The sequence below is a fragment of the Myotis daubentonii genome, chromosome 16, assembly GCF_963259705.1.
Source record: "Myotis daubentonii chromosome 16, mMyoDau2.1, whole genome shotgun sequence".
Taxonomy (NCBI): Eukaryota; Metazoa; Chordata; class Mammalia; order Chiroptera; family Vespertilionidae; genus Myotis; species Myotis daubentonii.
In genome coordinates this window covers 40627704-40654652 of record NC_081855.1, presented here as the reverse complement: position 1 = coordinate 40654652, position 26949 = coordinate 40627704, and the positions used below count along the sequence as shown (strand labels likewise).

The 26949-nt window shown below is 40.2% G+C and overlaps 1 protein-coding gene across 4 annotated transcripts in view; it reads right to left on the bottom strand.

Moving 5' to 3' along the window:
- The window catches only part of CEP112 (centrosomal protein 112), a 298077-nt gene that overhangs the window by 68083 nt on the left and 203045 nt on the right, over positions 1 to 26949 (bottom strand). For all 4 annotated transcript variants that reach the window (XM_059670060.1, XM_059670062.1, XM_059670063.1 and 1 more), the window contains one exon: positions 3262 to 3324. In XM_059670060.1, coding sequence (XP_059526043.1) covers positions 3262 to 3324 — 63 coding nt within the window. The remainder of the gene's footprint in view (positions 1 to 3261; positions 3325 to 26949) is intronic.

Here is a 26949-nt window from a genome sequence, read left to right as displayed (position 1 = left end):
AAGATTTTATCTTTAACTCACTTAACTGTTTTTCAGGTCATAGAGGAGTTGGGGATTTTTATAAAGCTCTTCTGTAAAATACAATAGACAAGACAAGGCATCCTCGGGGAGGTTCAGCGAGCACAGAAGATCCTCCTAAACTAAGTGGAAGAGGGGCTCCTTGACACCTTTTGCATTCTGGACTGTCACCCTGGAGAGTGACAGGAAGGCTGGGTGTGGGACACATGGCGCAGGCCTGGGCACTGATCTGCAGGGTATGTGGGAGCAAGTGTGGGCAGCCGGGAAGCCGGGCCCTGGCAGTGAGTGGGTGTTGGCATCCAGCTTTAGTTTTCTCACCTCCACTTATACCCCTGCAGATGGCAACATCTTTCTTTGACCAAGTAAGTCAGTTGAGTGGGAACCAGCATAAGAATTAAAAAGGGAGGCTAATATGTAATATTAAGATAAAAAGAATAAATACATGACTCCATAGAATGATCTTGGAAGTGTGCCCAGCGATGAAAGGAGCACCATCCTGGTGGGCGTTGAGAATCCCAAAGGGGCACAGTCCTGGATACGCCAAGGGTTTGGTGTACATGGTCTAGTAGGTCCTGAACGCTTGATAAAATCTTCAAGATTAAGTAACTTCCTTTAAGGGAGGAAAATGTTTAAAATATTTTCCAATGTAACTGATGAGTTCCTGGTTACCAATTCATTACTAAGGCATTCATCTTGCTACTTTTTTGTTTTGAGAGATTGTTAAAAATTTAATAAAGTTAAGTAACTTTGTTCCTGCACTCTCCTCAGCTTAGACACTGCATTAGAGAATCCAGTAAACAAACTGGAAAACATAAAAAGTCAATCCATGGTCCTGTTCTACAATGTTTATTTTGAAATCATCTGTTTCTCTGAACTGACTGATCAGCAATGTTTCTCATATTTAGCGGTGGGTTAACAAATACTGACAATGTGAGGCTGTCATCCCATCTGTTATGAGAAGGATGGACTATCTCTTACTATGTTACTAGACCTTTTCAAAGGTTTTTTCTGACTTGGCGCTGCACTGGCCTTTCATTTATGAAATGATGGTCATAGGACATGGCAGTTGTTACTAGTTGGCTTTTCCTTCTCTTCTTCCTCCTCCTTCTTCATGTCTTTCATTGGGATAATATTCAGCAGCCCTTTACCTCTCCAAATTCTGGAAGTAGATTTTTATCAATGTGCAAACACCCCAAAATAAACTAATTTTTTGCCCTTTCCATACCCTTTCCCTTCTTTGCTCCCTCTTTTCCTTTCTCAATGCAAGTTTCATACTATCATTGTAAGAGCTAAAAGTGATTAAATGCTTTGCTAGCTATGGGCTCTGCACTAAGCACTTTTGTGGTATTGTGTTACTTAATCCTCCGAGTAAGCATTACTCCCCCATTATACAAATGAGCAAACTGAATTCCAGAGAGGGCAGGTAACTCGCTCAAGGTCATGTAAGTGGTAGGGCTGGAATTCCAATTCAGGTCTGCCGCCCTGGAAAGCTGAGGTGATCTTCCACACTCACTTCCATTTAATTTGCTTTAATACCAACTAATCGGCCTTCTCCACACATTCCTCTAGATAAACTTCAACACCCCTGGTTAAACTCCCATCATGGAAGCATTTTGTCAGCTGTCTTCTATCTCACTTTCGGTCTGCCTCCCCCATTTAACATAAAGCACAAGCAGCAGGATGTGATGCATGCCAGCTGGGCGGTTTCCATTATTTCAGTTTAAACTTTAACTTTCAGAGAAATAAGATTTCTTTTGATTATAAGATTTTTTTCTCAGTGGATTATAAAGGATATTCCCCATGTTTTTTCCTCAAGGAAGGTCTGGAATAAGGGCAGTCAAGACAATCATCATCTTTTTTTTTTTCAATCCTCACCCAAGGATATTTTTTCCATTAATTTTTAGAGAGAGTGGAAGGGGAGAGATAGGGAGAGAGAAACATTGATGTGAGAGAGACACATCGATTGGTCGCCTCCCACACTCGTCCTGATGGGGGCCCAGGGATTGAGCCTGCAGCCAAAGGTACAAGCCTTTGATGGGAATCAAACCTGCAACCCTTCAGTCCGCAGACTGACGCTCTAACCACTGAACCAAATTGGCTAGTGCAACCATCATCTTTTTAAATAAGCACATATGAGCCTTCACTTGAAGATTTTTGATTTCCTAATGGGATGTAAATTATGACATATGCACATTTTTGAAATAATTGTAGAATTTAAGAAATTTCATGATCATCACCACCAAAATTATGTGATATAAAAAATGTGAGAGAGTGGGTCAGGCTGGGGCAGTCAGATCCAGGTTAGATCCTGGCTCAGTCATTTGCTAATTATGTGACCTCTCTTTCCTCAGCCTTAGTTTCCTCAAGTGGAAAACTAATAATAATTCCTAGTCTCAGTGTTATTATGAATGAAGACAGAATGAGTCAATACAGTTAGTGCCCCATAAAATTCTTGATATTAGTATCATTTTGTTGTCGTGTTGCTGTTACTACCAATTGTGTGGTAACTCATAAAATGGTACATACATTTCAGTTTACTACCACGTTTCCCTGTATACATTAAGATAAATTGAGTTACAAAGTCATTAGTTATGATGCCACAAAACTAAAATGAAAGTTAGTATTTATTTAGTTAAAATTATTCATACAACTAAGGAATGCTTGGGATTCCCTGGGTCTTGCTCTAGAATAGCCTTGTAACAACTCATGCAGAGAGCACTGTAAGCATCATGTCAAGTAGAGAAGGCATCAATTATTGGCCTTTTCAGACTAAAACTACAAAAGTAACAACACACAGCAAGCTATGAGTGGAGGGACTTCTTTTTCCCAAAGGAGCCAACAGTTGAGCTGGTAATTTAATGCAGACACTTGCCATTTTGAATTCTGTTGTTAAGCTGTCTTTACTGCAGCAAAATGGAATATTGCAAAAAAGCACAGATGGTATCAAACTGCTTACATCACAGATGTAGGCGTGTGCCTCCCACCCTCATGAAATATGCTTCGGCCTGGGCTTGCTCAAGTGCACGGGCTGGTTCTACCACATGTGAGTGTGTGTTCACATGGTTCAATTTAAAAAGGTTTTTTAATAAAAAATATTAAAAGCATATATTACTTATCCATGTACCCATCGAAAACATGATGCTAATCTGTGAGGGACTGGAGAGAATGAAGTTTAATCCTAACATACAGAGGCTTTTATGCATATGTTCTTCTCGTTTGGCTTTTCTCTTCCAACGTTCTTACCTGCAAAGATTTGGCAAGCTTCTGGGTGTACTCCTTCTCAATCTGCTTCAGTCTGCTGTTGGCCTGAAAGACACACGGACGTGAACACACACACAGTGACCTGTGAGCTTGGTATCTTGCACATGCCTATCACCAGCAGCTGGGCCGGCTGCCAGCTGCACCGCCCTCTGGAGCAGCCAGAAAACCACAGGGCTTGTCTTTGATCCAGCGCCAACTATTCATCACTTAAAACGCAAAGAGCAAAAGAAAAAAAAAAGATTTCTCCTGCCAATGATTAGACAAACACAGACTTCTGTGGAGAGACAGAGAAAGGGAGAAGGAGAGACAGAAATAGACACAGAGCAAGTGTGAAGGCTCAGAAGGTAAAGTGTGGAAGGGGAGAAGGACAAAGGAGAAGGAGCAGGAAGAGGAAGGGGGAGGGAGTGGAGCAGGAGGAAATGTAACACTCTTTCCCTCCTTTAAAGGGGAAAGAAATAGACGTTCCCAGACAGGCAGATAGGAGACTTCTAGGTTCACTGAGCTGACTTGAGCCCCCACTCTGCCTAACACACAAGAATGATTTTTTGAAGTGACACATGTATCTAATCAAACCATGTCCACGTCCCGGAAGCGGGGTGTTGCCAGAATAAGCCAGCGGACAGTGCGATTGTGTCCTCTGCCACTCGAGGTCTGACTTTTTTGCATGTGACCTGCTTTCCGCTCTCTGGGCACCTTTGGGACCCTCCCTTTATCCTCAGTGTTTAGAAACTTCACAGTGACATGCCCTAGACTGGGCCTTCCCCTCCCTGTGCAGGCACAGAGTAAGCCCTTCCAACCTGCGCTGGGCCCTTCGTCTAAGGAGTTCTGGCCACTATTCTCATAACTGGCTATGCTGCATGATAAAAAGAAATGAATCAAGGGTGACTTCAAGATAGTTGTCCCAAGCAACTAGAAGAATGGGGTGTCATCATTACCTTACATCAAAACCTTGGTGGAACAGGTTTTTGGAGGAAGATCCAGATAAGTTTCGGACACATGAAGCTTGGAGATGCCTATTGGACATGTAGCATTGCAGTGAACATGTGGACATTCCAGTCTGGAGTTCAGGGGAGAGGTCTAGGCTAAAGTATACATCAGCACATACATGGTGTATAGGACTATGCTACTGGATGACATGCTAAGGCATCGAGGGTCTATAAGAACGGAAGTACAAGTATACTGAGCCCTGGGCCTGCCAATGTCAAGAAAGCAAATAAAGGCCAGAGAGGTAAGAGGCCAGGACAGGAGGGCATCCTGAAGCCACATAAAGAAAGTGTTTCACGGCGTGTTCCACTGTCCGATGCTACAGAGAGCTCGTGCACAGGGAGGGCTGGGGAATGACCACATGGCTTTTTTGAGCATGTGGGGGACATTGGTGATTTGGATAGAAGCAATTTTGTGTAGTGGCAAGGAGGAACGCTAGATTAGAGGGAGCCCAAGAGAGAGGGGAGGAATTGGAGCAGATGCAGACAGTTTGTTCAGGGTTTTGTTACAAAGGGAAGGAGAGAAATGGGCTGGAAGCTGCAGGGGAAGTGGGCAAAGGCGGGGCTGACTTGTTTGTTTGTATTTTTTTGTGTGAGATGAGAGAACTAACAGCATACAAGCTGACAGGAAAGATCTGCAGGAGAGGGGGGAAAATAGCTGATGCCAGGGACTCACTGGAGACATGTCCTTGAGGAAAGGTAAGGTCGTGGGATAGAGAGTGCAGGGGAGGAGAGGGCCTTTGCTGGGAAGTACAGGTACCACCCCTGCAGCAGTGGTGGGAACTCCTGATTAATTGCAGCTTCTCCATGAAGCAGAAGGAAGGGTTCATCAGGTTAGCAGGAGGAGGGCAGAAGAGACTGCTGGGAGACTCAAGGTGTGAGGCGAGAACATGAATAGTCACCTGGGAAAGTGGGGAGGGACTGCAGAATGAGTCCATGAACCCGGGAAGCATTCTGGGCCACTTGAAAAGACCAATGCTGAATTTAAAGTGAGACCAGATGGTGGTATATAAAAAGCCTAGACCAGTGGTTCTCAACCTTCCTAATGCCGTGACCCTTTCATACAGTTCCTCATGTTGTGGTGACCCCCAATTTCATTGTTACAAATTGAACATAATTAAAGCATAGTGATTAATCACAAAAACAATATGTAATTATGTATGTGTTTTCCGATGGTCTTAGGCGACTCCTGTGAAAGGGTCATTTGACCTCCAAAGGGGTCACGACCCACAGGTTGAGAACCGCTGGCCTAGACCTAGTTAGCGAAATAGAGCAGAATCAATACTCTAAAGCATAATGAGAAATTGTGTAATTTCTTGAATAATTGAAGAAATAAAATTTATTTACCAAGCTTCAAGGCTTTTACTATGTATGTGAACCTAAGTCACAGCTGCCTGAATTTCTGAACTTTTCAATTACATCTAAAAAGCTCTGGTTGAGCATGGTTGAAAAATTATAGCTAATTTATCATGCAAACTGTCCCCCCGACATTTTTGAATAATTTTACTCTCAGCATGGTATTGACTTACATTTAATGTCATACATAAATTAAGTTAGGGTTAGCTATTTGAATCCAAGTCTTATTTTCATAGCTATCATTACTATAGAAAAATACCGTTTTCCAATAGTCATCTACAACATGGCCTGAATAGGTATAGAATAACAGATGAGAAAAAAAATATTTTTTTGAAGTGAGCATTGTTTTGTTGTTGCTGTTGTTTCAACCTCACTGCTCCCGTGTGTGCTTGGCTACCCCTTCACCCTTCACAAGCACTCGGTTCCCCTCTGCTTCTCTAGGGCGTCTTCCTTGTCAAAGAGCCCAGTGTGTTGGTCCACTTTCTCTATGCAACTCCCATCAAAACCTCAGGTTTAAAACCCTATTGCAAAAGAACCAATCAACCAACCAATTTTCACAAAGGTGTCAATGGTTGTAAATCAGGTTTAAAACCCTATTGCAAAAGAACCAATCAACCAACCAATTTTCACAAAGGTGTCAATGGCTGTTAATCATCTTTTAAAATTTTTTTATCTTTATTGTTGAAAGTATTATAGATATCCACTCCCCCTCCCCCAAATCATCTTAATATAGCACCCTTTTCTGCAGGGCACTTCACATTATGTCATAATTCAAAAAAGTCTTTCATTCCTTTATTTTCCATGTCCCATCACTAAAGGTGAAAATTCATGCATCCATGATTTCCAGGAAGGTGATTTGGACAGAAGAAAATTAGGAGACTCCTCTTTTTAAGGCAAGTTTAGATCTCATAAAGATACATTTCTTTAAAATACAATAGTATAAGTTTTGGAATAAACAGGATTAAATAAAAGGATGCTTCCCAAATTCTTTAAACAGTACAAAGCTCAGATTATTATGCAGTATTTTTCTACTAAAAGTTGTATAGGTACCCATTTGAAGCTTCTTCAAAGACTGAAAGAGTTATGGTGCCAGATATTACTACATAACTGTGTGTTATCCTATGGTGCATAAATATTCAGATAATTCATAATGAATACTTAGATTTAATTTATTTTAATTTTTAAAATTTAGAATTTTTACAGAACTTTCCAACTTGAAAACCTCTACATATTACATCAAAATAAAGGCATAAATTTGTGAAGCATAAATAAAATCCATCATTTCCGCTGGGACCATGGTGGGGTAGCTGGGACCATACTTCATCTGCTACAGTAAACAGCTAGAGAACTGGACAGAATATGGAGAAAACTGTTAGGGTGCTGGGAGCAAGAAGCACAGGACTGTGACTGTGTAGGGAAGGGAAACAAAGGGGGGTAAACCCGACAACCATCCCTTTCTTCCTGGAGGCACATTCTGGGCCTGGACACCGGGAGGGAGTCGAGCACAGCACAGCAGTATTGTGAATCGAGGAAACAGAGATTAGAGTCTGGGAAGGCTGAGCAGCTGGAGTTTGCCGGGGCAGACCACTAGATGGGAGGAGGGTGCATGCGGAAGTCCTGAGAGCTACATGGGTTCACCTGAGTCTGCTACTGATACTTAGCTGTGCATGTGTAAGGCTAAGTTCTATAAGACCAGTACAAAGTGACTGGTGAGCTTTAAGACAGACAATTCCCAAAGCTCACACAGAGCTCAGAGATTTTCGATCTCTGATCAGTCAGAATGGAGAGTCCTCACAGAACATCCAGGAAGGTCACAGTTATGGGTTAAACTAGACTTGGAGTAAAGTCAACTTTAAATTTGCTCTAACTAAGTTTGAAACAAGCCTCAAATGGATCAAACTGATTATCTACGAGTAACTTGACAGCTTCTTAAAAAAAGTCCAATATTTTTTTAAAAGAAGTAAAGATAATGCAGCATTCAACTTAACTTTTATAATGTCCAGCATCCAATAAAAGATAACCAGACATGAGAAAAAGAAGGACTATTGAGTTATAAGCAGGAGAAAAAAATCAGTCAATAGAGTTAAACCTAGAAATGACAGATAGTAAAATTAGTAGACAAAGACTTAAATAGCTATTACCACACCCAGCCCTTACCAGGTAGTTCAAGTTAGTTAAGAGTGTCATCCTGATATGCGAAGGTTACACATTTGATCCCCAGTCAGGGCACATACAAGAATTAACCAATGAATGCATCAATAAGTGGAACAACAAATTGATGTCTCTGTCTCTTTCTCTCAAAATCAATTAATAAAAAAACACCCAAATATTTAAATAAAAACATGAACATAATAAGGAGAGGAACAGAGGATATTTAAAAAAAAACCTAAAGAGCCTAGAACATAATAATATATTCTCTGAAAGGAAATTTTCACTTGATGGGTTGAACAACAAATTCAACCCTATAGAAGAAAAGATTAGTGAATATGAAGAAAAGGCATTTTAAATATCCAAAGTATTGCCAGAGAGACAAAAAACCTTAATGAATATAATAAATAATCTTAGTAATCTGCAAGACTATCTAACATCATCTAACATATGTGTAATTGCAAACCAAAAGAAGAAAGGCTTGGAAAAATATGTGAAAAATATGTGAAGATACAATGGCCAAGATTTTTTTTCAGTATGAAGAAAACTATAAACCTACAAGCAAAGAAGATCAACAAAGGAAAAGATAAACAAACGCAAAGAAAACCACATCAAGATAATTCATACTCAAATTGCAAGAACAGAAATAAAGATAAAGTCTTAAAAACAGCCAGTAAAAAATACTTTAAAAAGGTAAGACTGTCTGAGGATTTTTCATTGGAAACTGTGCTAGCCAGGAGATAATGAATCTTTAAAATGCTGAAAGAAAAAAATCTGTCAATCTAGAACTGCATATTTAGTGAAAATATCCTTTAAAACTGAAGATGAAATACAGGTATCTTCAAACAAATATCCAAGAGAAGGTTTCACTAGCAGGAAGGCACTACCTAGAAAGTTAAAGGAAGTCATTCAGGCAGATGGCAAATGATCAAATGGAAGCCTGGACCGACTCAAAGGAATAAAGAGCACTGGATAATACACGTGTAATTAGCTTCTCATTTTAAAAATTTTTGAAAGACAATGTGCTGTTTAGAGCAAAAATAATAAAAGTATATTTTGGGATTCATAATATATGTAGAATAGGATAGGAACAGGGAAATAGAGGTATTCTGTTATTAAAGTACTAGAAGCCCAGCGCAGAAATTCATGCACCAGTGGAGTCCCTCAGCCTGGCCTGCGGGATCGGGCTAAACCAGCTCTCTGACATTCCCTGAGGGGTCTCAGATTGTAAGAGGGTGCAGGCCAGGCTGAGGGGCTCCACCACGATTGGGGCCGGAGAAGGATGCGGGAGGTTGGCCAGCCAGGGAGGGACCACAGGAGGGCTCCAGGGTGTGTCCAGCCCATCTCACTCAGTCCCAATCGGTCAGACCCCAGCAGCAAGCTAACTTACTGGTCAAAATGTCTGCTCCCTGGTGGTCAGTGCACATCATAGTGAGCTGTTGAGAGGTCTTACCATATCATTAGCATATTACACTTTGATTGGTTGAATGGATGACCAGACACTTAGCATATTAGGCTTTTATTATATAGGATACCTGACATTTTATGTAATCTGCTATAATAGTATGTGAAGGCAAACTGTAATAAAGATGCATAGCATAAAAAAACAATAAAGTGATATGCCTAATGAGCCAATAAAAAATAAAATAGAATATTAATAAGTATTCAATAAATCCAATAAAAGATATGAAAAGAGGAAAAAAGGAATAAAGAAAATATGGGACAAATAGAAAACAAATAGCAAAATAGTAGATTAAAACCAACAATAATTGCATTAAATATAAATGGCTTTATTTATTTTACCTTTTTTAAAAAATTTACTGTCTAAAGATTTATATATGTCTCCTTTTTCCCCATTTGATGTCCCCCGCCCCCGCCACACCCAGCCATTCCCACCCTGGGCAAGCCTCGACTGCCCAAGTGTCTGTGCCCATCGGTTATGTTAATATGCATGCATACAAGACCTTTGGTTGCTCTCTAACTCCCCCTTCCCCTCTAGATCGATCTATTCTTGTTCATCAAATTATGTTGATCATTATATCCCACATATGGTGAGATCATGTGATATTTATCTTTCTCCAACTGGCTTATTTCACTTAGCATAATGCTCTCCAGTTCCATCCATGCTATTGCAAATGGTAAAAGTTCCTTCTTTTTTTTATAGCGGCATAGTATTCCATTGTGCAGATGTAACATGGTTTTCTAATCCACTCACCTGCTGATGGGCACTTACGTTGTTTCCAAATCTTAGCTATTGTAACTTGTGCTGCTATGAACATAGGGATGCATATATCCTTTCTGTTTGGTGTTTCTGGTTTCTTGGGATATAGTCCTAGAAGTGAGATTACTGGGTCAGATGGGAGTTCCATTTTTAACTTTTTGAGGAAACTCCATACTGTCTTCCACAGTGGCTGCACCAGTCTGCATTCCCACCAGCAGTGCAGGAGGGTTCCTATTTTTCCACATCCTCACCAGCACTTGTCGTTTGTTGATTTGTTGATGATAGCCACTGTGACAGATGTGACATGGTATCTCGTTGTTTTGCTTTGCATCTCTTTTATGATTAGTGACTTTGGGCATGTTTTCATGTCTCTCGGCCTTCTGTATGTCCTCTTTCAAAAAGTGTCTATTTAGGCCCATTTTCTGATTGGACTGTTTATTTTCCTTTTGTTAAGTTGTATGGGTTCTCTATAAATTTTGGAGATTACACCCTTATCTGAAATATCATTGGCAAATATGTTCTCCCATGCAGTGGGTTTTCTTGTTGTTTTGTTGGTTTCTTTTGCTGTGCAGAAGCTTTTTATTTTGATGTAGTCCCATTTACTTATTTTCTCCTCAGTTTCCATTGCCCTAGGAGCTGTGTCTGTAAAGATACTGCTAAGACATATGCCTGATATTTTGCTGCCGATGGAGTCTTGTAAGATTTTTATGGTTTCCCATCTTACATTTAAGTCCTTTAGCCATTTTGAATTTGATTTTGAGTACGGTGTAAGTTGGTGACCTAGTTTCTTTTCTTTCTTTTTCACATATCTGACCAAATTTCCCAACACCATTTATTGAAGAGACTGTCTTGATTCCATTGTATGTTCTTGCCTCCTTTGTCAAATATTAATTGAGCATAATGGCTTGGGTCGATTTCTGGGTTCTCTGTTCTGTTCCACTGGTCTGTATGTCTGTTTTTGTGCCAGTACCAGGCAGTTTTGAGAACTGTGGCTTGGTAATATAGTTTGATATCTGGTATTGTGATTCCCTCCAACTTTGTTCTTCTTTCTCAGGATTGTGGTGGCTATTTGGGGTCTTTTTATTCCATATGAATTTTTGGAGAGTTTGTTCTAGATCTTTGAAGTATGCCATTGGTATTTTAATGGGGATTTCACTGAATCTGTAGATTGCTTTGGGTAAAATGTATGGACATTTTAATGATGCTGATTCTTCCAACCCGTGAACACAGTATGTTCTTCCATTTGTTTATGTCTTCCTCTGTCTCTTTTTTCACCGTCTTGTAGTTTTCCAAGTACAGGTCTTTTACCTCCTTAGTTAAGTTTATTCCTAGGTATCTTAAAGTTTTTGGTGCAATGGTAAATGAGATTTTTTGTTTGTTTGTTTTTCTTTCTGTGAGTTCATTATTCTATCTAATAAAGAGGGAATATGCTAATTGAACCTCACGCTGTTGCAAAGATGGCAGTGCCAACAGCCAATAAGGAGGGAATATGCTAATTGACTGCCCCACCCTCAAATATGGCGGCGTCCACAGCCACATGATGGTGACGCTCAGTCCCCTCAGTCCCGCTGGGGTGGCAGGTGCGTGGCAAGGCTGGGCCCAGCCTTGCTGCGCACCTGCCTCCAGAGTCCCCCAGTCCGCTCAGGCCCCCAGTGCCCAGGGCCAGCTCAAGGAGCAGGCAAGTCTCAGATGGCGGCCAGGGTCAGCCTGAGGCACAGACAAGCCTCGGATGGCGGCTGCCCAGCTGCCCAGGGCCGCCCAAGGCTCAGGTAACCAGGGCCGGCTGAGGCTTGTGCTGCCGGCAGTGGCAGCGGCAAAGATGTGATGGGGGTGTCGCCTTTCCATGATCACTGGGTTGCCTCCCACCCCTGAGGGCTCCTGGACTGTGAGATGGGGCAGGCTGGGCTGATGGACCCCCCTCCAGTGCATGAATTTTCATGCACTGGGCCACTAGTTGGTGTATAAAAAGGCCATAAATATCTGGGTGTTAATTTTGTATCCTGTTACATTGATGAATTCATTTATTAGTGAAAGGGCGAGTCGTCGCAGGGCCTACGTGGGCCGGCCGCCGGGCACCCTGAGAAACAGCCTGACCATGCTGCTGGCGGCCTCGGGCACCGACTCCCCAGCCCACGGCGGGAGCCCGGCGCAGACCGCCACCCGCCCGCCGCCCCCAGACCGGACCTGTGCGGCAGCGGCGGTGGCGGGGCGGGGCGTGTGCCCTCGCCCGAGGAGATGGAGGAGGAGGTGATCGCCAGCACCCCCGGGGACGAGACGGAGGATGTGGACTTCCTGTCTGGGCTGGGACTGGTCGATCTGCTGGACCGCCGGCAACCGGACTGGCCCCTGGAGCCCGGGCTCAGCTCGCCCTGGGAGGGGCGAGGACTGCGCCCTCCATCTTGCCCTGGATCCTCCATTTTTGGGCAGAGCCATGTGCTCGGCAGGGGCTTCTTCCCGGAGGCCCAGGCCTCTGCTGGCCATGCCCAGGATTTCTCTGGACTAACCAATGATAATCAAAGGAAGTGCAAGCCATCAATATGACTACATCCTGTGTAATGAGACACCAACTCGCGCCTGGCCAATCGGCAGGGCCCACAGTCCCCTCTCCTGCCCTTACTCCACCCTCCTATAAAACCCCCGTCCCATCAGGCTTCGGTCTCTCTCTGCCACTGGGCTCACCGTTGCATCGGTGAGTGTGGTGGGGGAGCCGAACTAGTTAGAAATGAAGGACTCTTTGCTTTTGCATCGGACTCGCTGGCTCCCTGGTGGGCTTTTTGGGAACCTTGAAATCTGGGCACAACAATTAGGTCTAGTAGTTTTTTGATGGAGTCTTTGGGGTTTTATACATATAGTATCATTTCATCTGCGAATAAGGACAGTTTTACTTCTTCTTTTCCAGTTTGGATGCCTTTTATTTCTTCTTCTTGCTGATCGCTATGGCTAGCACTTCCAGTACTATATCGAACAGGAGTGGTGAAAGTGGGCATCCCTGTCTTGTTCCCATTCTCAGGGAAAATGACTTTGGTTTTTGCCCATTGAGTATGATGTTGGCTGTAGGTTTGTCATATAAGGCTTTTATTATGTTGAGATATGATCCCTCTATTCCCACTTTACTGAAACTAAATATAAATGAATTTAAAATACTATCTCAATGACAAAGACTGTTAGCTTGGACTTAACAGAAGGTATAATTACTTAGTATTTTCAAGATAAACACATTAAGTGTTAAACAAAATAAAATTAAAATGAAGAAAGATGTACCATGCAAACACCAATTATAAGAAAAGTGAAGTAGCTATGCTAATATCAAAGTAGATTTAAGAACAAAGAAGTTTAGCAGGAAAAAAGTGGTATTTCATAATGAATTTTAATTAATTAAAAATGATAGAACAATCCTAATGTATATGTACCTAATTTCAAGAGCTTCAAAATACATCAGGCATGGAGTGTAAGGAGAACTAGGCAAATCCACATTTTATAATAGAGGAGATCTCAACCTTTCTCTTTAGGAATTGATAGGAAAACTACATAGAAAATTACTGAGACTATAAATGATCTGAAAAATGCTGTCAATCAACCTGACCATTAATCAAGAAAGACCATATTCTGGGCCATAGAATAAATTTCAATAAATTTTAAAAGAATTGAAATCATAGAGAGTATGAGAAACCACAATAAAATTAAATTAGAAATTCATAGTAGACATGTATCTGATAATCCCAAAATGGTTGGAAAAAATATCCACTTAATTTCCATAGGTCAAACAAGAAATCAAATAAATATAACAGTAGAAATCAATGAAATAGAAAAAACAATAGGGGAAAAAAATCAGTGAAACCAAAAGCTGCCTTTTTTTTTTTTGAGAACAGATCAATACAGTTGATGAACCTCCAATAAAAATATAGAGAAGATATAAATTACTTATCAGGAATAAGAGAGATCCTGCAGACATTAATAGGGCAATAAGAAAATATTATGAACAACATATTGCCAATGCATAAATCTCTTACAAGATAAAAATGATTAAAAGTAACTAAAAAAGAAATGGAAATATCAAAGGGTCCCATCCTCTCCTCTCCTCTCCTCTCCTCTCCTCTCCTCTCCTCTCCTCTCCCCTCCCCTCCCCTCCCCTCCCCTCCCCTCCCCTCCCCTCCCCTCCTCTTCTCTTCTCTTCTCTTCTCTTCTCTTCTCTTCTCTTCTCTTCTCTTCTCTTCTCTTCTCTTCTCTCTCTCTCTCTCTCTCTCTCTCTCTCTCTCTCTCTCTCTCTCCCCACTGGTTAAAGTAGCAATGTTCCTCCACCAACACATGGATTCTACCTCTCACCACCATCAAAAGCCTTACACCATTAATTCTCCCCAGTCTCCCTTCCTCTCACATCACCAATATTTTCTTCTACACTGACTCCTTTCCATGTAATTACAAAAAGGTTAGTTTTACACACACACACACACACACACACACACACACACACACTCCACACACACTCCACACAGCCCTTCCTGAGATCCTGATACATTCCTGTGATAATTTCACAAACATCTGAGTGCCTCCTGTGTGCTGGGCACTGTATGTTTACAGAGGTAAAAATTAAATGCAGTTGGGGAGGAGACAGATAAGTGAATAAATAAAATACAGCGTAAGTGTCACGAAAGAGCTATGCATGGGGTGTTATTAGGGAAGCACTATGAGATACCTCACATCAGAGACTTCTGTAAGGAGATGAATATTAATGGATAATGATGATGATGATAATGATGATGATCGTGATGACAGCAACAAAACAACTAATATTTATTTTGTTCTTACTGACACCTATCCTTTAAGTGCTTTGCACATATTAACTGATCCAACTCTCTTAAAAACTCTGTAAGATAGGCACAATTATCCTCATTTATAAAGAGTGAAACTAAGATACAGAAAAGTTAAAAATCTTTGCTCAAGGTTATCAGCTAAAAATGAATAGGAATCAACTAATAGGAAGAAAATCCCAGGTGAAAGGAATAACATGTAGAAAATCGGGAAAGAGCTGGTATATTTGAGGCTCATGCTTTCTTTCCCTCATTCACAGCCACATTTCTTTCTTTTTTAAAAATTAAATATATTTTCATTGATTTCAGAGAGGAAGGGAGAGGGATAGAAAGATAGAAATATCAATAATGAGAGAGAATCATTGATCAGATGCCTCCTGCACCCCCCTACGGGGGATTAAACCCACAGCTGGTGCATGTGCCCTGACTGGGAATTGAACCATGACCTCTTGGTTCAAAGGTCAATGCTCAACTGCTGAGACACTCCAGCCAGGCCACAGCCACATTTCTTGAAAAGGTCATCCCTACTCACTGTCTCCACTTTCATTTACTCATCAGTTCAAGAAATACTTATTCAGCATCTTAGTGACTACCCATTCTTTACTTATGGCCTGATTTTGACCCTGTTCCTTCCATTCAATTCATCAATGATCATCTCATTGCTGTAATAAGAGGTCATTTTTATGCTCCTCAATTCTTTTATTGTAAAGGTAAATACAGAGTGTGGTGATGGTTCTATAATTCTATAAATTTATTAAAAACTCATTAAATTGTACTCTTAGACAGCATAATTTTATAATATATAAATTACACCTCAATAAAGCTGTTTTCAAATAGTAGATACATGCTTAGTGTAGCCAAACAGATATGTAATATATTATATATAACATATCCTATCATCTATCATCCAGAATTACAATGTTGACATTTTAGTGATTTTTGTGTACAATGATATATTTACAAGTTCCAGGATATTTCTGAAGTCTTAAACCTGGTGTTTTGGTCCACTCCTCAACCCTTCCCAGCTTGGCATTCTACTCTCACCACCTCACAGAAAGGATGACACAGAAAAATGTAAAAAAAAAAAAAAAGGAGGTAATTTTTGGCTTTTGACTATAACCTGGGCTGATGGGACTCAGACACAAAAGTGTATCAGCCACAGTGGGTTTTACTCTGCCTGATCCTCCCTCCCCTTATCTCCTCCCCAACTCCAGACTAGAAACCATTCTCTGGTTGGGGGAATGGGATTTAGTCTGAGTGAAGGGGAAGTGTTTATCTGTGAGTCTGTTCCTGAGAAAAGGCCCTACTTCTGGCTCCACTCTCTGGGCTGAGCCGAGGGACGGAGAAGCATGGAAACCCTGCAGGCAGGGCTAGCCTAAGCGCGGAGCAGCTGTGCTCACAGGCTGGGAACAAGGCTGGGTGACTAAGAGCTCTTGGCCACACTGGCGGGTATCCTGGAGCCACGGGCAGCAATGGGCTGTGGTGTGTGTGCTTAACAAGCAGGGCAGCAAGCCTGCTGCACCCAGTTCCCTGTGCACTGGCACCTCTCCCCAGCGATGGGCCAGAGGAATGTAAAGCTTCCTGGTGTCTGAGAAAAGCGAAGAGAATGCAAGAGGAAGGAGGGCCACAGAGAAGTAGAGAAATGGCCCCTGGCAATGGGCTAGCAAACACCAGCGGGACAGCACAAGTCTCCGCGGATGCTGGGTGGACAGCTGATGCCACCACACCCAGCATGATAGAGCCCCGGGCTGAGTGCTGTCCTGGGGAAGCAGGTGGGAGAGTGAGTGAGGTCTGTGGTGACTGAGGGTAAGTATCAAATGTTTGCCGCACAGCCAAATGGTGACTAAAGCAGAAACTGAGATTATAGTAAAAGAAACACAGCTGAGATTAGGACCTGTGATTTGCACCCTTTTCTGGTCAATCGCTATTAAGGGTGAGGGTGAGACTTTGGTGGCACTTGGCTCAGGGCCTGGCTTTAGGGGCCAAGAGAAGGTGCAGATGCGAGCAAGATAAAGTTTCTGATGTTGCAGCCTAGGACTTTTGAATCTTTTCTTGAGTCAAGGATAAGTTCTCAGTTTGATATCCTCATGACAAGAAAGGGTACTTTAATTAAAGAATTCTTCTTTCCCATCATTCTGTATAATCTTAACTTGAGAAAATGGCAAACTAACGTAAAGAGAAAAACAATCGTAAATTGTCAGTGCTCAGTATTTAGCAGCTCTCAGTTTTAATGCATTTCTGGAACTGATTGAGTTCTTTTCTATAGTTGCTTTACCCAGGACCAGGATCTAATAATTAGGAGCTCCATGTGTTTTGGTTTTGGTCTCTGACTATTTATTTTGTAAAAATCCAATGGAGAAGGTAAATCCTCTATTAAAGACCGAAGAAAGTGAACAGTTTGGGACAAGGGCTGTGGCATCACTATCAATCTCACTATTTATTGAGTACTCAGTAAATATTGGTGGATCCATTCTCAAAAGAAGTGCCCATATTCCAGAATAAGATTGACCCTATTTCTCAACATGCCAAATCAGTGTATTGGATACATTCTTTTTCCACACAGTTAATAACTGTGGTCAATACTGTGGACTAAAATAATGTGTATTTCATGGCAGATAACCGAAAAACAACATGGAACAGTTGATTTTCTGCTCTTACTGTAATTCACAAGGACCAATTTTCCCCCCACTGCACCATATATATTTACATGGCAAACATCCATAAGTGATCCCGTAAGATTGGCATAAATTTCCACCCTGTTCGCTGAGTAAGAAAGCAAACTGTGAAACAAGCTTATGGAACTAGTTAAAGAATTAAGATCTAATCATATTTCAAAAGCTCACCCTCAGAGAAGCTCTCTGAAGCACAGGCCACAGAAACTGAAACTCATTTATTATTTGGGCAGGAATACAAACTTTAAGAGAGTGAGGGAGGGAAAAAAAACTTCACTTTGCTCTAGGGAAGAAGCAACTATTCTCTGATGTGCAAAAAAGAATTTATCATCAAAGACCAAATGTAAATGGGGTCAATTAATTTTTTTAAGAATCTCTACCTTCTATAATATTTTATGTCTCTGCTACTGCTATGCTTTATATCAAAATCTAATGCTCTCAGATTTGACAAATGTTAAAGGAAAATGACTACTGTATTTAACAAATTTTAACATATATACTGCACATTTTAAATATACTTAATATATTTATATCTGAGTGGCACCTTTGTCAGCATTGTACTTTTAGGAAGCAGATAGAAGATCTATTTCAAATATGTGACTTTAGACATAAGAAAATGTTGACATTATCCATTGTCCAATGATCAAATGGTCTTAACTGAATTACTGGTCAAGTAATGAATTATTTCAAAAAAGCTTTGAATTCAGGAGTTAGATGTCGTCATTCAGCATCTCATAAATCATATTAACATTTTATTATTTTTGAAGTTTTTCTACTTTTTGGCTCATTTATAATGAAATAATGTATTACAAGAAGTTGCTTTACTGGACTTGTGGGCAATTCAATATAAAGCAGTAATGTCAATACCTAAAAAAAGCTCTCTTTCCCCTCCTGGATGGCATGGAGTCTGAGAGGATATCCTGAGAGTGTCATTAGATCTTCGCTTCCTCATTGAAAATGGCTTAGAACTTGTCAGGATCATTCATATTGAGATGGAATTACCATACCAACTTACTGAAAATACTTGAAATGCTGACAACAACAAGGATGAACCTATAAAAAACATGACTGTCACCTATTCAGTCTGCAACCATGAGGTCTTCAGTTAGCTTTGCTGCTGTGCAGGTAAGTTTCCCATCACCCAAACCCTCAAACCTACTCCACATTTTTCATTAACTCAAGCTGCTCTGATGGACTATTCCAACACCCATTGCCAAATGGTAAGCGGTAGAGCACGATGATTAAGAGCACGAGCTTTGAAGTTGAACACACCCGGTGGTGTGACCACAGGCAAGTTATTTCACTTTCCTGGGCATTATTTTATAATGTACAGATCAAGTGGACAATGAAGATTAAATAGGACTGAGCTTTCGCACTACAGGACTGGTGGAAGTCAGGATGGCAAGGGATCAGAGAGTGGTGAGTAAGCACTGTAATGAGGACAAAGACCGGGTTCTTTATGCGTGAGGGAACAGGAAAAATAAAAGGTAAGGCCAGAGTGATCAAAAGAAGACAGACCAAGATCTTGGAGGTGAACTAGCTGGGCAGTGGTGAGGTCTGAGGAGTGGCTGCATTTTTAATGGATAAAGTAGAAACAAGATAATTTACTTTACTATAGCTGAGCTTACAAAACTGTAGGGTCAGGCTAGTAGAAAAGTTAGCTATGAAATCTATCTTTTGCGGTCAATTCTAGTTACTCTTTCTTGCCCATTCTTCCACTTTGAATCCATGAAAATAACCATTTGCCTCGGATTCTTTATTGGGGAAGCAAATTTCTTCTTGACATGTCTCCAAGACTAGGGTACACTGCTGCTTTCAACATGGCAAATAATTTTTACTTATAAATGTTTAAATTATATACTCATTGGCACATGCAAAAGAACATATTTTGTGCATTTATTAAACATAACATAGAGCCCTCCTAAACTGATAAAGACAACTTACTGTCTAACATTGCCAATGCCAGTGCTTCCTCCCACCCACTCCATCCTGAGTCTTTCTAAGAATAACCCTGTCTTGAATTTTATTTATTACCTTGCTTAAAAAATTATATGGGTAAATACTTCTAACATATTATTTAGTTTTATTATTTCTTAGCTTTCTATAAACATAATCATGCCCTGTGTGATTTCCTGAAATGCACTGTTTCTAAGAATCTTAGATGTTTCCTTTGAAGCTGTATTTCCTTCATTTTCACTGCTTTAGAATATTCAGTTGTGTGAACAGACCAAAATCATTCATTCTTCTGTTAATGGGCATTTTAACTTTTCAAGATTTTCCCTCCATGAGCCATGCTGCTGTGAACATTCTGGTGCATATTTGTGAGTGTCTAGGGCGTATGCTAAAGAGTTGAATTGATGGTTCATAAATCAAATGTTCAACTTTACAGGATAATGCCGCCAACATTTTATGTTCTCACCATAGTATATGAGTTCTTTTTGTTCCACACTTTCAATCATACTTAGCATTGTCAGACTTCTACTTTTAATAACAGCTTTAGGAAGATATAATTCACATATCATAAACGTCATACTTTTTATCTTTATAATTTGGTGGTTTTTGGTGCAGTCATGAAGCAGTATAACTATCACCACTATCAAGTTCCAGAACATTTTCATCACCTCAAAAAGAAACCCACACTCACTAGCAGCCACTTCTCATTTTCTCTCCCCCCAGGTCACTGGCAACCACTCATCCACTTTGTCTCTGTGGATTTTCCTATTCCGGACATTTCATATAAATGGAGTCATCGAATACGTGGCCTTTTGTGACTGGCTTCTTTCACTTAGCACATTTCAAGGTTCATCTAATCTGTGGCATGCATCAGTATTTAATTCCTTTTCTTTTTTTAAAAAAGGTATGATTTTATTGGTTTTTTAGGGAGAGAGGAAGGGAGAGGGATAGAGAGATAGAAACATGGATGAGGGTATAACATCGTACATCAGCTAACTCCTGCATGGCCCCTACTGGGGATCGAGCATGCAACCAAGGTACATGCCCTTGATCAGAATAGAACCTGGAACCCTTCAGTCCACAGGCCAATGCTCTATCCACTGAGCCAAACTGACTAGGGCTATACTTCATTCCTTTTCCTCCTATATAATAAAAGCCTAATATGCTAAGTGCCCGGTCGACCCATCGGCTGTTCAACCAATCAAAGGGTAATATGCTAATGATATCCTAAGGCCGCTCAACTGCTCGCTATGATGTGCACTGACCAGCAGGGGGCCGACAGTCGACTGGTCGACCAGTCGCTATGATGTGCACTGACCACCAGGGGGCAGATGCTTGACTGGCAGTTAGCTTGCTGCTGGGGTCTGGCTGACTGGGACTGAGCGAGATGGGCCGGACATGCCCTAGAGCCCTCCTGCGGTCCCTCCCCAGCTGGCCAACCTTCCACGTCCCTCCCCGGCCCTGATTGTGCACCAGTGGGGTCCCTCAGCCTGCTCTGTGCCCTCTTGCAATCAAGGAGCCCTCAGGGGATGTCGGAGAGCCGGTTTGGGCCCTATCCCACAGGTCAGGCCGAGACACCCCACTGGTGCACGAATTCATGCACCAGGCCTCTAATTGTGAAATAATAGTCCTTGTATGAATAGACCTCATTTTGTTTACCCATTCATCAGTTGTGTGAACATTCATTTGGGTTGTTTCCACTTTTGGGCTATTGTAAATAATGCTGCTGTAAACATTCTTGTACAATTTTCTTTTTGAAAATATGTTTTCAATTTTTATGGGTGTATACCTAGGAGTAAAACTGCTAGGTCATATGGTAACTGTATGTTAAATTTTTTGAGGAACTACCAAACTATTTTCCAAAATGACTGTACCATTTATCATCCCCACCATCAAAGCATGAGGGTTCTGTTTCTCCACCTCCTTGCTAAAACTTGTTATTCTCCACAGTTTTGATCATAGCCATCCCAGTGGATATGAAGTGGTATCTCATTGTTGTTTGGGTTTGCATTTCCTTTATGACTAATGATATTGAGCATCTTTTCTTCATCTGGCAATGCAGTGAATTATATTAATGGGTTTCTAATATTTAATCACACTTGAATTCCTGCACCAGATCCAGCTTTGTCACAATCATTTTTTTTATACTACTACATTGTGTGTCTACACTTGTTAGGATTTTTATACTTAAGATTACATTTGAGATTGGTATGTAACATTATTTGCTCACACTTCCCCGGTGTAATCTCCATATCAAGATTAAACTGGCCTTGGATGGACTGGGGAATACACCCTCTTATTTTTCCTCTGATAGATTTTGTATATTATTGAAATTATCTGCTCCTTGAAAGTTTGATGATAAATATAAAATCATTTGGGCCTGATGTTTTCTTTGAGGAAATATTTAAAACTAAATGCTCTATCTAATACTTATAGAATTATGAGAGTTTTCTATTTCTTCTTCACTCAATCACATTTTCTATAAAATTTTCCATTTTACTGGAGAGCATTATGCTAAGTGAAATAAGTCAGTCAATAAAGGAAAAATACCACATGATCTCACTCATTCATGGACAATAGAGACCATTATAAACTTTTGAACAATAATAGATACAGAGGCAGAGCTGCCTCAAACAGATTGTCAAACTGCAGCGGGAAGGCCGGGGAGGGTTGGGGGGCAGGAGGTAGGGGGGTAAGAGATCAACTAAAGGACTTGTATGCATGCATATAAGCATAACCAATGGACATAAGACACTGGGGGATAGGGGAGGCTAGGGGACTGTCTAGGGCGGGGGGATAAAATGGATACATATGTAATACCCTTTGTAATACTTTAAGCAATAAAAAAAATAATAATAAAATAAAAAAATAAAAAAATTTTCCATTTTATCCAGATTTTCATTTTAAAATTATATTATCCTTTCCATCTTTACTGGATCAGTAGTCATCTTCCCCATTTCCTCCCTTGTCTATTTGTGCTCTTTCTCTATTTCCTGATTAGTGTTCCAGAAAGTTTGTATTTTACTAGCCTTTCGAAAACTTTTTGTTTTTGCTAAATTACTAACTTTTTATTCAAACTTCCTACTTACGTGGCATCCATGACCTTATTCCCTTGTGGTTCTCTAGCAACTCTGACAATTGCTTATTGATCTCTAGCTGATCTTGAATAAGAATTGCTGCATAGCATTTGCTCTCCTCTACCTATAACCTTCCCCTTTAAAACTTGACTCATAGTTTTTTAAAAAAATATGTTTTTATTGATTTCAGAGAAGAAGGGTGAGGGAGAGATAGAATCATTAATGATGTGAGAGAATCATTGATTGGCTGCCTCCTGCATGCCCCACACTGGGGATCAAACTGTGCCCTGACCGGGAATTGAATCATGACCCTCTGGTTCATAGGCTGACGCTCAACCACTGAGCCATGCCGGCCAGGCTTCACTCATAGCTTTACGTCATCTTCTTGTTGATGTCACTTCCAACTCTTCATCTCTAGCCTCAACATTTCTTGCACCCAACTCCACTGGTGTCCAACCATCTTAGAGGCACCCACCCTCTAAGATGTCACATAGTCACTCAACTAAATGCCCCAACCTAACTCAATCATCTTTCCCCAAATCTGTTCCTTCTCATCTCCATTAATGGCACTTTCATTTAGTCACTCAAATCAGAAACTGAGAAGGATTTCTTAGAAGCCTTCTCCCTCACCCTTGATAGTCCTGCCAATTTTTACTTTTAGGTCCTCAACTTAGCTCTCTTGAATTAAAAAAAAAAATTTAATGATTGAGATAACATTGGTTAATAACATTATATAAGCTTCAGGTGTACAACTGTATGATACATCATCTATATATTCCACCCAGTATAGTCTCTTTCCATCACATTTTATTTGACCCCTTTTACCCTCCTTCTCCCCACCCCCCATTCTCTTTGGTAACTACTATACTGTTGTCTGTGTCTATGAATTTGTTTATCTGTTGCTTTTTGTTTAATATCCCATATATGAGTGAAATCATATGGATCTTGTTCTTTTCCATCTGACTTATTTCACTTAGCATAATTCTCTCAAGATCCACCCATGTTGTTACAAATGGCAATATTTCATTTGAGTAGCCCATTGACAGCAACCGATGGATCATCCAAACAGAAAGTCAACTAGGACATGTTGGCCACGACACACTAGACCAGCGGTTCTCAACCTGTGGGTCGCGACCCCTTTGGCGGTCGAACGACCCTTTCACAGGGGTCGCCTAAGACCATCCTGCATATCAGATATTTACATTATGATTCATAATAATAGTAACATTACAGTTATGAAGCAGCAACGAAAATGATTTTATGGTTGGGTCACAACATGAGGAACTGTATTTAAAGGGCCAGAGGTTGAGAACCACTGCACTAGACCAAATGGACATACTTGATATTTATAGAGCTTTCCATCCCCAAATGACAGCATGTGCATTCTTAAGTGCTCAAGAAACATTCCCAAGGATAGACCATATGTTTGGACACAAAACTAGTTTCAATAAATTTAAGAAGAGAAATCATACCAAGCATATTTTCCAACTACAATGCTATAAAACTCTAAATTAACTACAAGAAGAAAGCTGGAAAACCCACAAATATGTGAAGATTAAACAACATGCTACTGAACAACTAATGGGTCAAAGAAGAAAAAAAAGGAGAGATTAAAAGATACATAGAGACAAATGGAAATGACAATACAACATATCAAAAATTTGGGGATGCAGCAAAAGCAGTACTAAGAGGGGAGTTTATAGAATTATAAACCTACCTCAAGAAAAATCTCAAATAACCTAACATTGCACCTTAGTGAAGCTCAAAGTCAGTAGAAGAACGGAAATAATAAATATTATAGCAGAATTAAGTGAAATAGAGAACCAAAAAAAAACAATAGAAAAAGTTAATGAAACCAAGACCTGGTTCGTTGAAAAAATAAATAAAATTGATTAACCGCTGGCTTAGACTCACCAAAGGAAAAAAAAGACTCAAATGAAATCAGAAATGAAAAGGAAGATGTTACAATGGACAGCACAGAAATACAAAGGATTATACAAGAATTATACCATGAAAGGTTATACATCATCAAATTTGAGAACCTAGAAGGACAAATTCTTAGAAATATGTAATCTTCCTAGACTCTCTAGAATTTTTACAGTAGCCTTTCTCTCTGCAGTCTTAACCTCTCCAGTCCTCCCTCCTTTGCTCCCTTGCACAGAAGTACAGTAAATATATGGGCTCAGATCAGCCTCTAAAAGCTCTACTTGCTTCAGTTTCTCGTGGTGATGCTCTAAAACAGTGGCTCCGATCTGGGAGGCCTGGACTTAGGAGGCATCACAGCATTTCCAGAGGACACAAGGAAAGGCCTGTTAGAAGAGCTAGGGGCCTGCAAATAGGATCTCCATGATCTTCTGTTGAAGGGTGCCTCCCCAGCCCCCATTACAGATGCCAAGTTCGTTAGACTACTCATTTTCTTCCTACTAGGCTTCTGCAACATCACTGCTACACATTCCAGCTCAGTCTCACACCCTCCCCAGCCGGCCTTGTATTTCTTTTCAGACCAAAATCAGCACCATAGGCCATCATGCCTATATCCCAATTACATGTTACTCTGAGGAGGTCTTAATTTTCATAAGATTTTTTGGGATGATTTGTTTAAGTCTGATGTCAGATTGCTTTACTATAGCATTAGTGTAAATCTTCTAGATTTCACTAGAGGAAAATAAATCAATAACAAGGATGATGATAGAAGACTAAAAATAAAACGGAACCAAAATCTTGAGAAATAATTTTGCAAAGCTTAAATGCCTGTTAATAAGCTGTAACACTGAAAAGTAATTCCCCAAACAGGATTACAACAAAGGAAGGAAGTAGGAAAAATGACAACAGAGGGAATGGGGAAAATGTTATTTGAGATTCTAAATCTACTGAATCAGAGCTGCCAGGACCTTGTGGTCCAGGAATCTGCATGAAAACTCCCTTACCACCCCCACCCCCGCATTGCTTCTGATAATCAGCCCAATTTGGGAATCAAACTGAGGTGACTGAGGGCACTTTCCTAAGTAAAAGCATTAGGACAATAATTTATAAAGCACATAATTTCTGTTTTCGCTTCTGCTATAGTATCTTATTCCTACTGTGATTTTTCTGTGAAAAAGAGCCCAACTAGTTGAGATTGCCTATTTGAAATAAATAAATATCATCACCTTTGAAAACCCTGAGTTTCTATGGTAACACAGAGCGAAGATAATAGCCATCAAGATCTAAATAATCAAGGCTTCTTAGTGATCTTAAGCTGGCTTACGTTTAATGGTTCTAAATGTGGTAAAAAGCAAACAGTCAGCTCAAGGAGTCAGAGAGTATTACTATGTGAGTATTTAACTAATTATGGAGTCCCCCAAAACCCCAAATAAATATACAATGGAGTAGATTGTTTAATCATGAAAGTAATTAAAATACATAAATCCAGTTTTCATTGAGTCCATTACTCTCGACCTGTAATTATTTATCTAATTCAAGTCATGCAGCTAAGTGTCAGAATGAACTTCTCTGAGTTAAATACAAAAATAGAAAATCATTTTGGGATTGGATCCTCAATCATTTCAACCAAATATCCAAATTCACTTCAAATTCACCCAAGAACTGCAGCCGCTTCACCTAAATCGGTTTTCTACAAGTTAAACATCCCTTCTACACTCAGAAGTGATTGTGGAACTACTTTGATCTTTATTCCCAAATTTATTGCTCCGTGTAATCCATGACAAAATATAATGTGATTTACTATATCTCTATATGACAGCCCAGCAGCTGACAGAACTTAATAATTTTAGCATAAGAAAAAAACCTTCTGGCACCAAAATACACAGCTCATAATGGGGGCTCTTTAGTATCAGTTTACAATGAAGCCTGGATAAGCTGATCCTAAGAACTTCAAAACAATCCTTCCCTCCTCATCTCCCCCAAGCATTTTTATTCCCTAAATGTGTTTTGTAGCTGCAAGCAAGTAATTTTGGAACATTTTGCTTTTGTTCTCATTAAAACAATGTGGGACTAGTCACATGCTAATGATCCCTTCTCAAAGAAAAGCACTAAATTTCTTCATTTAATTTGGAATAAGTGAAGAAACACAAACATGGAAATCTAGGAGACTCTAAAAAAGTAAATTTATGTTTGGTTGTGATATAGAAAAAGCATAGTTTAGATAATAAGGTATTATATATATATCAAAAATAAAAAGCAGGTGAAATCAAGATCTCCCTTTCAAGTTGCTAGAGCTGAATTTCTCTGCAGTTCCTTTTCCGGGACATGAATCTACACCCAGGAAATGTCAGACTAGGTATCCTTTAGGTCCTTTTCTTTTTTAAAAAATTACATTTATTGGAGTGCCTTAGTAAGATTACATACGTTTCAAATGTACAATTCTATGATATATGATCTGTATAATGCATGTGTGCCGCCACCGAAGACAAATCATCTTTGGTCACCATATATTTGGCCCCCTTTACCCTT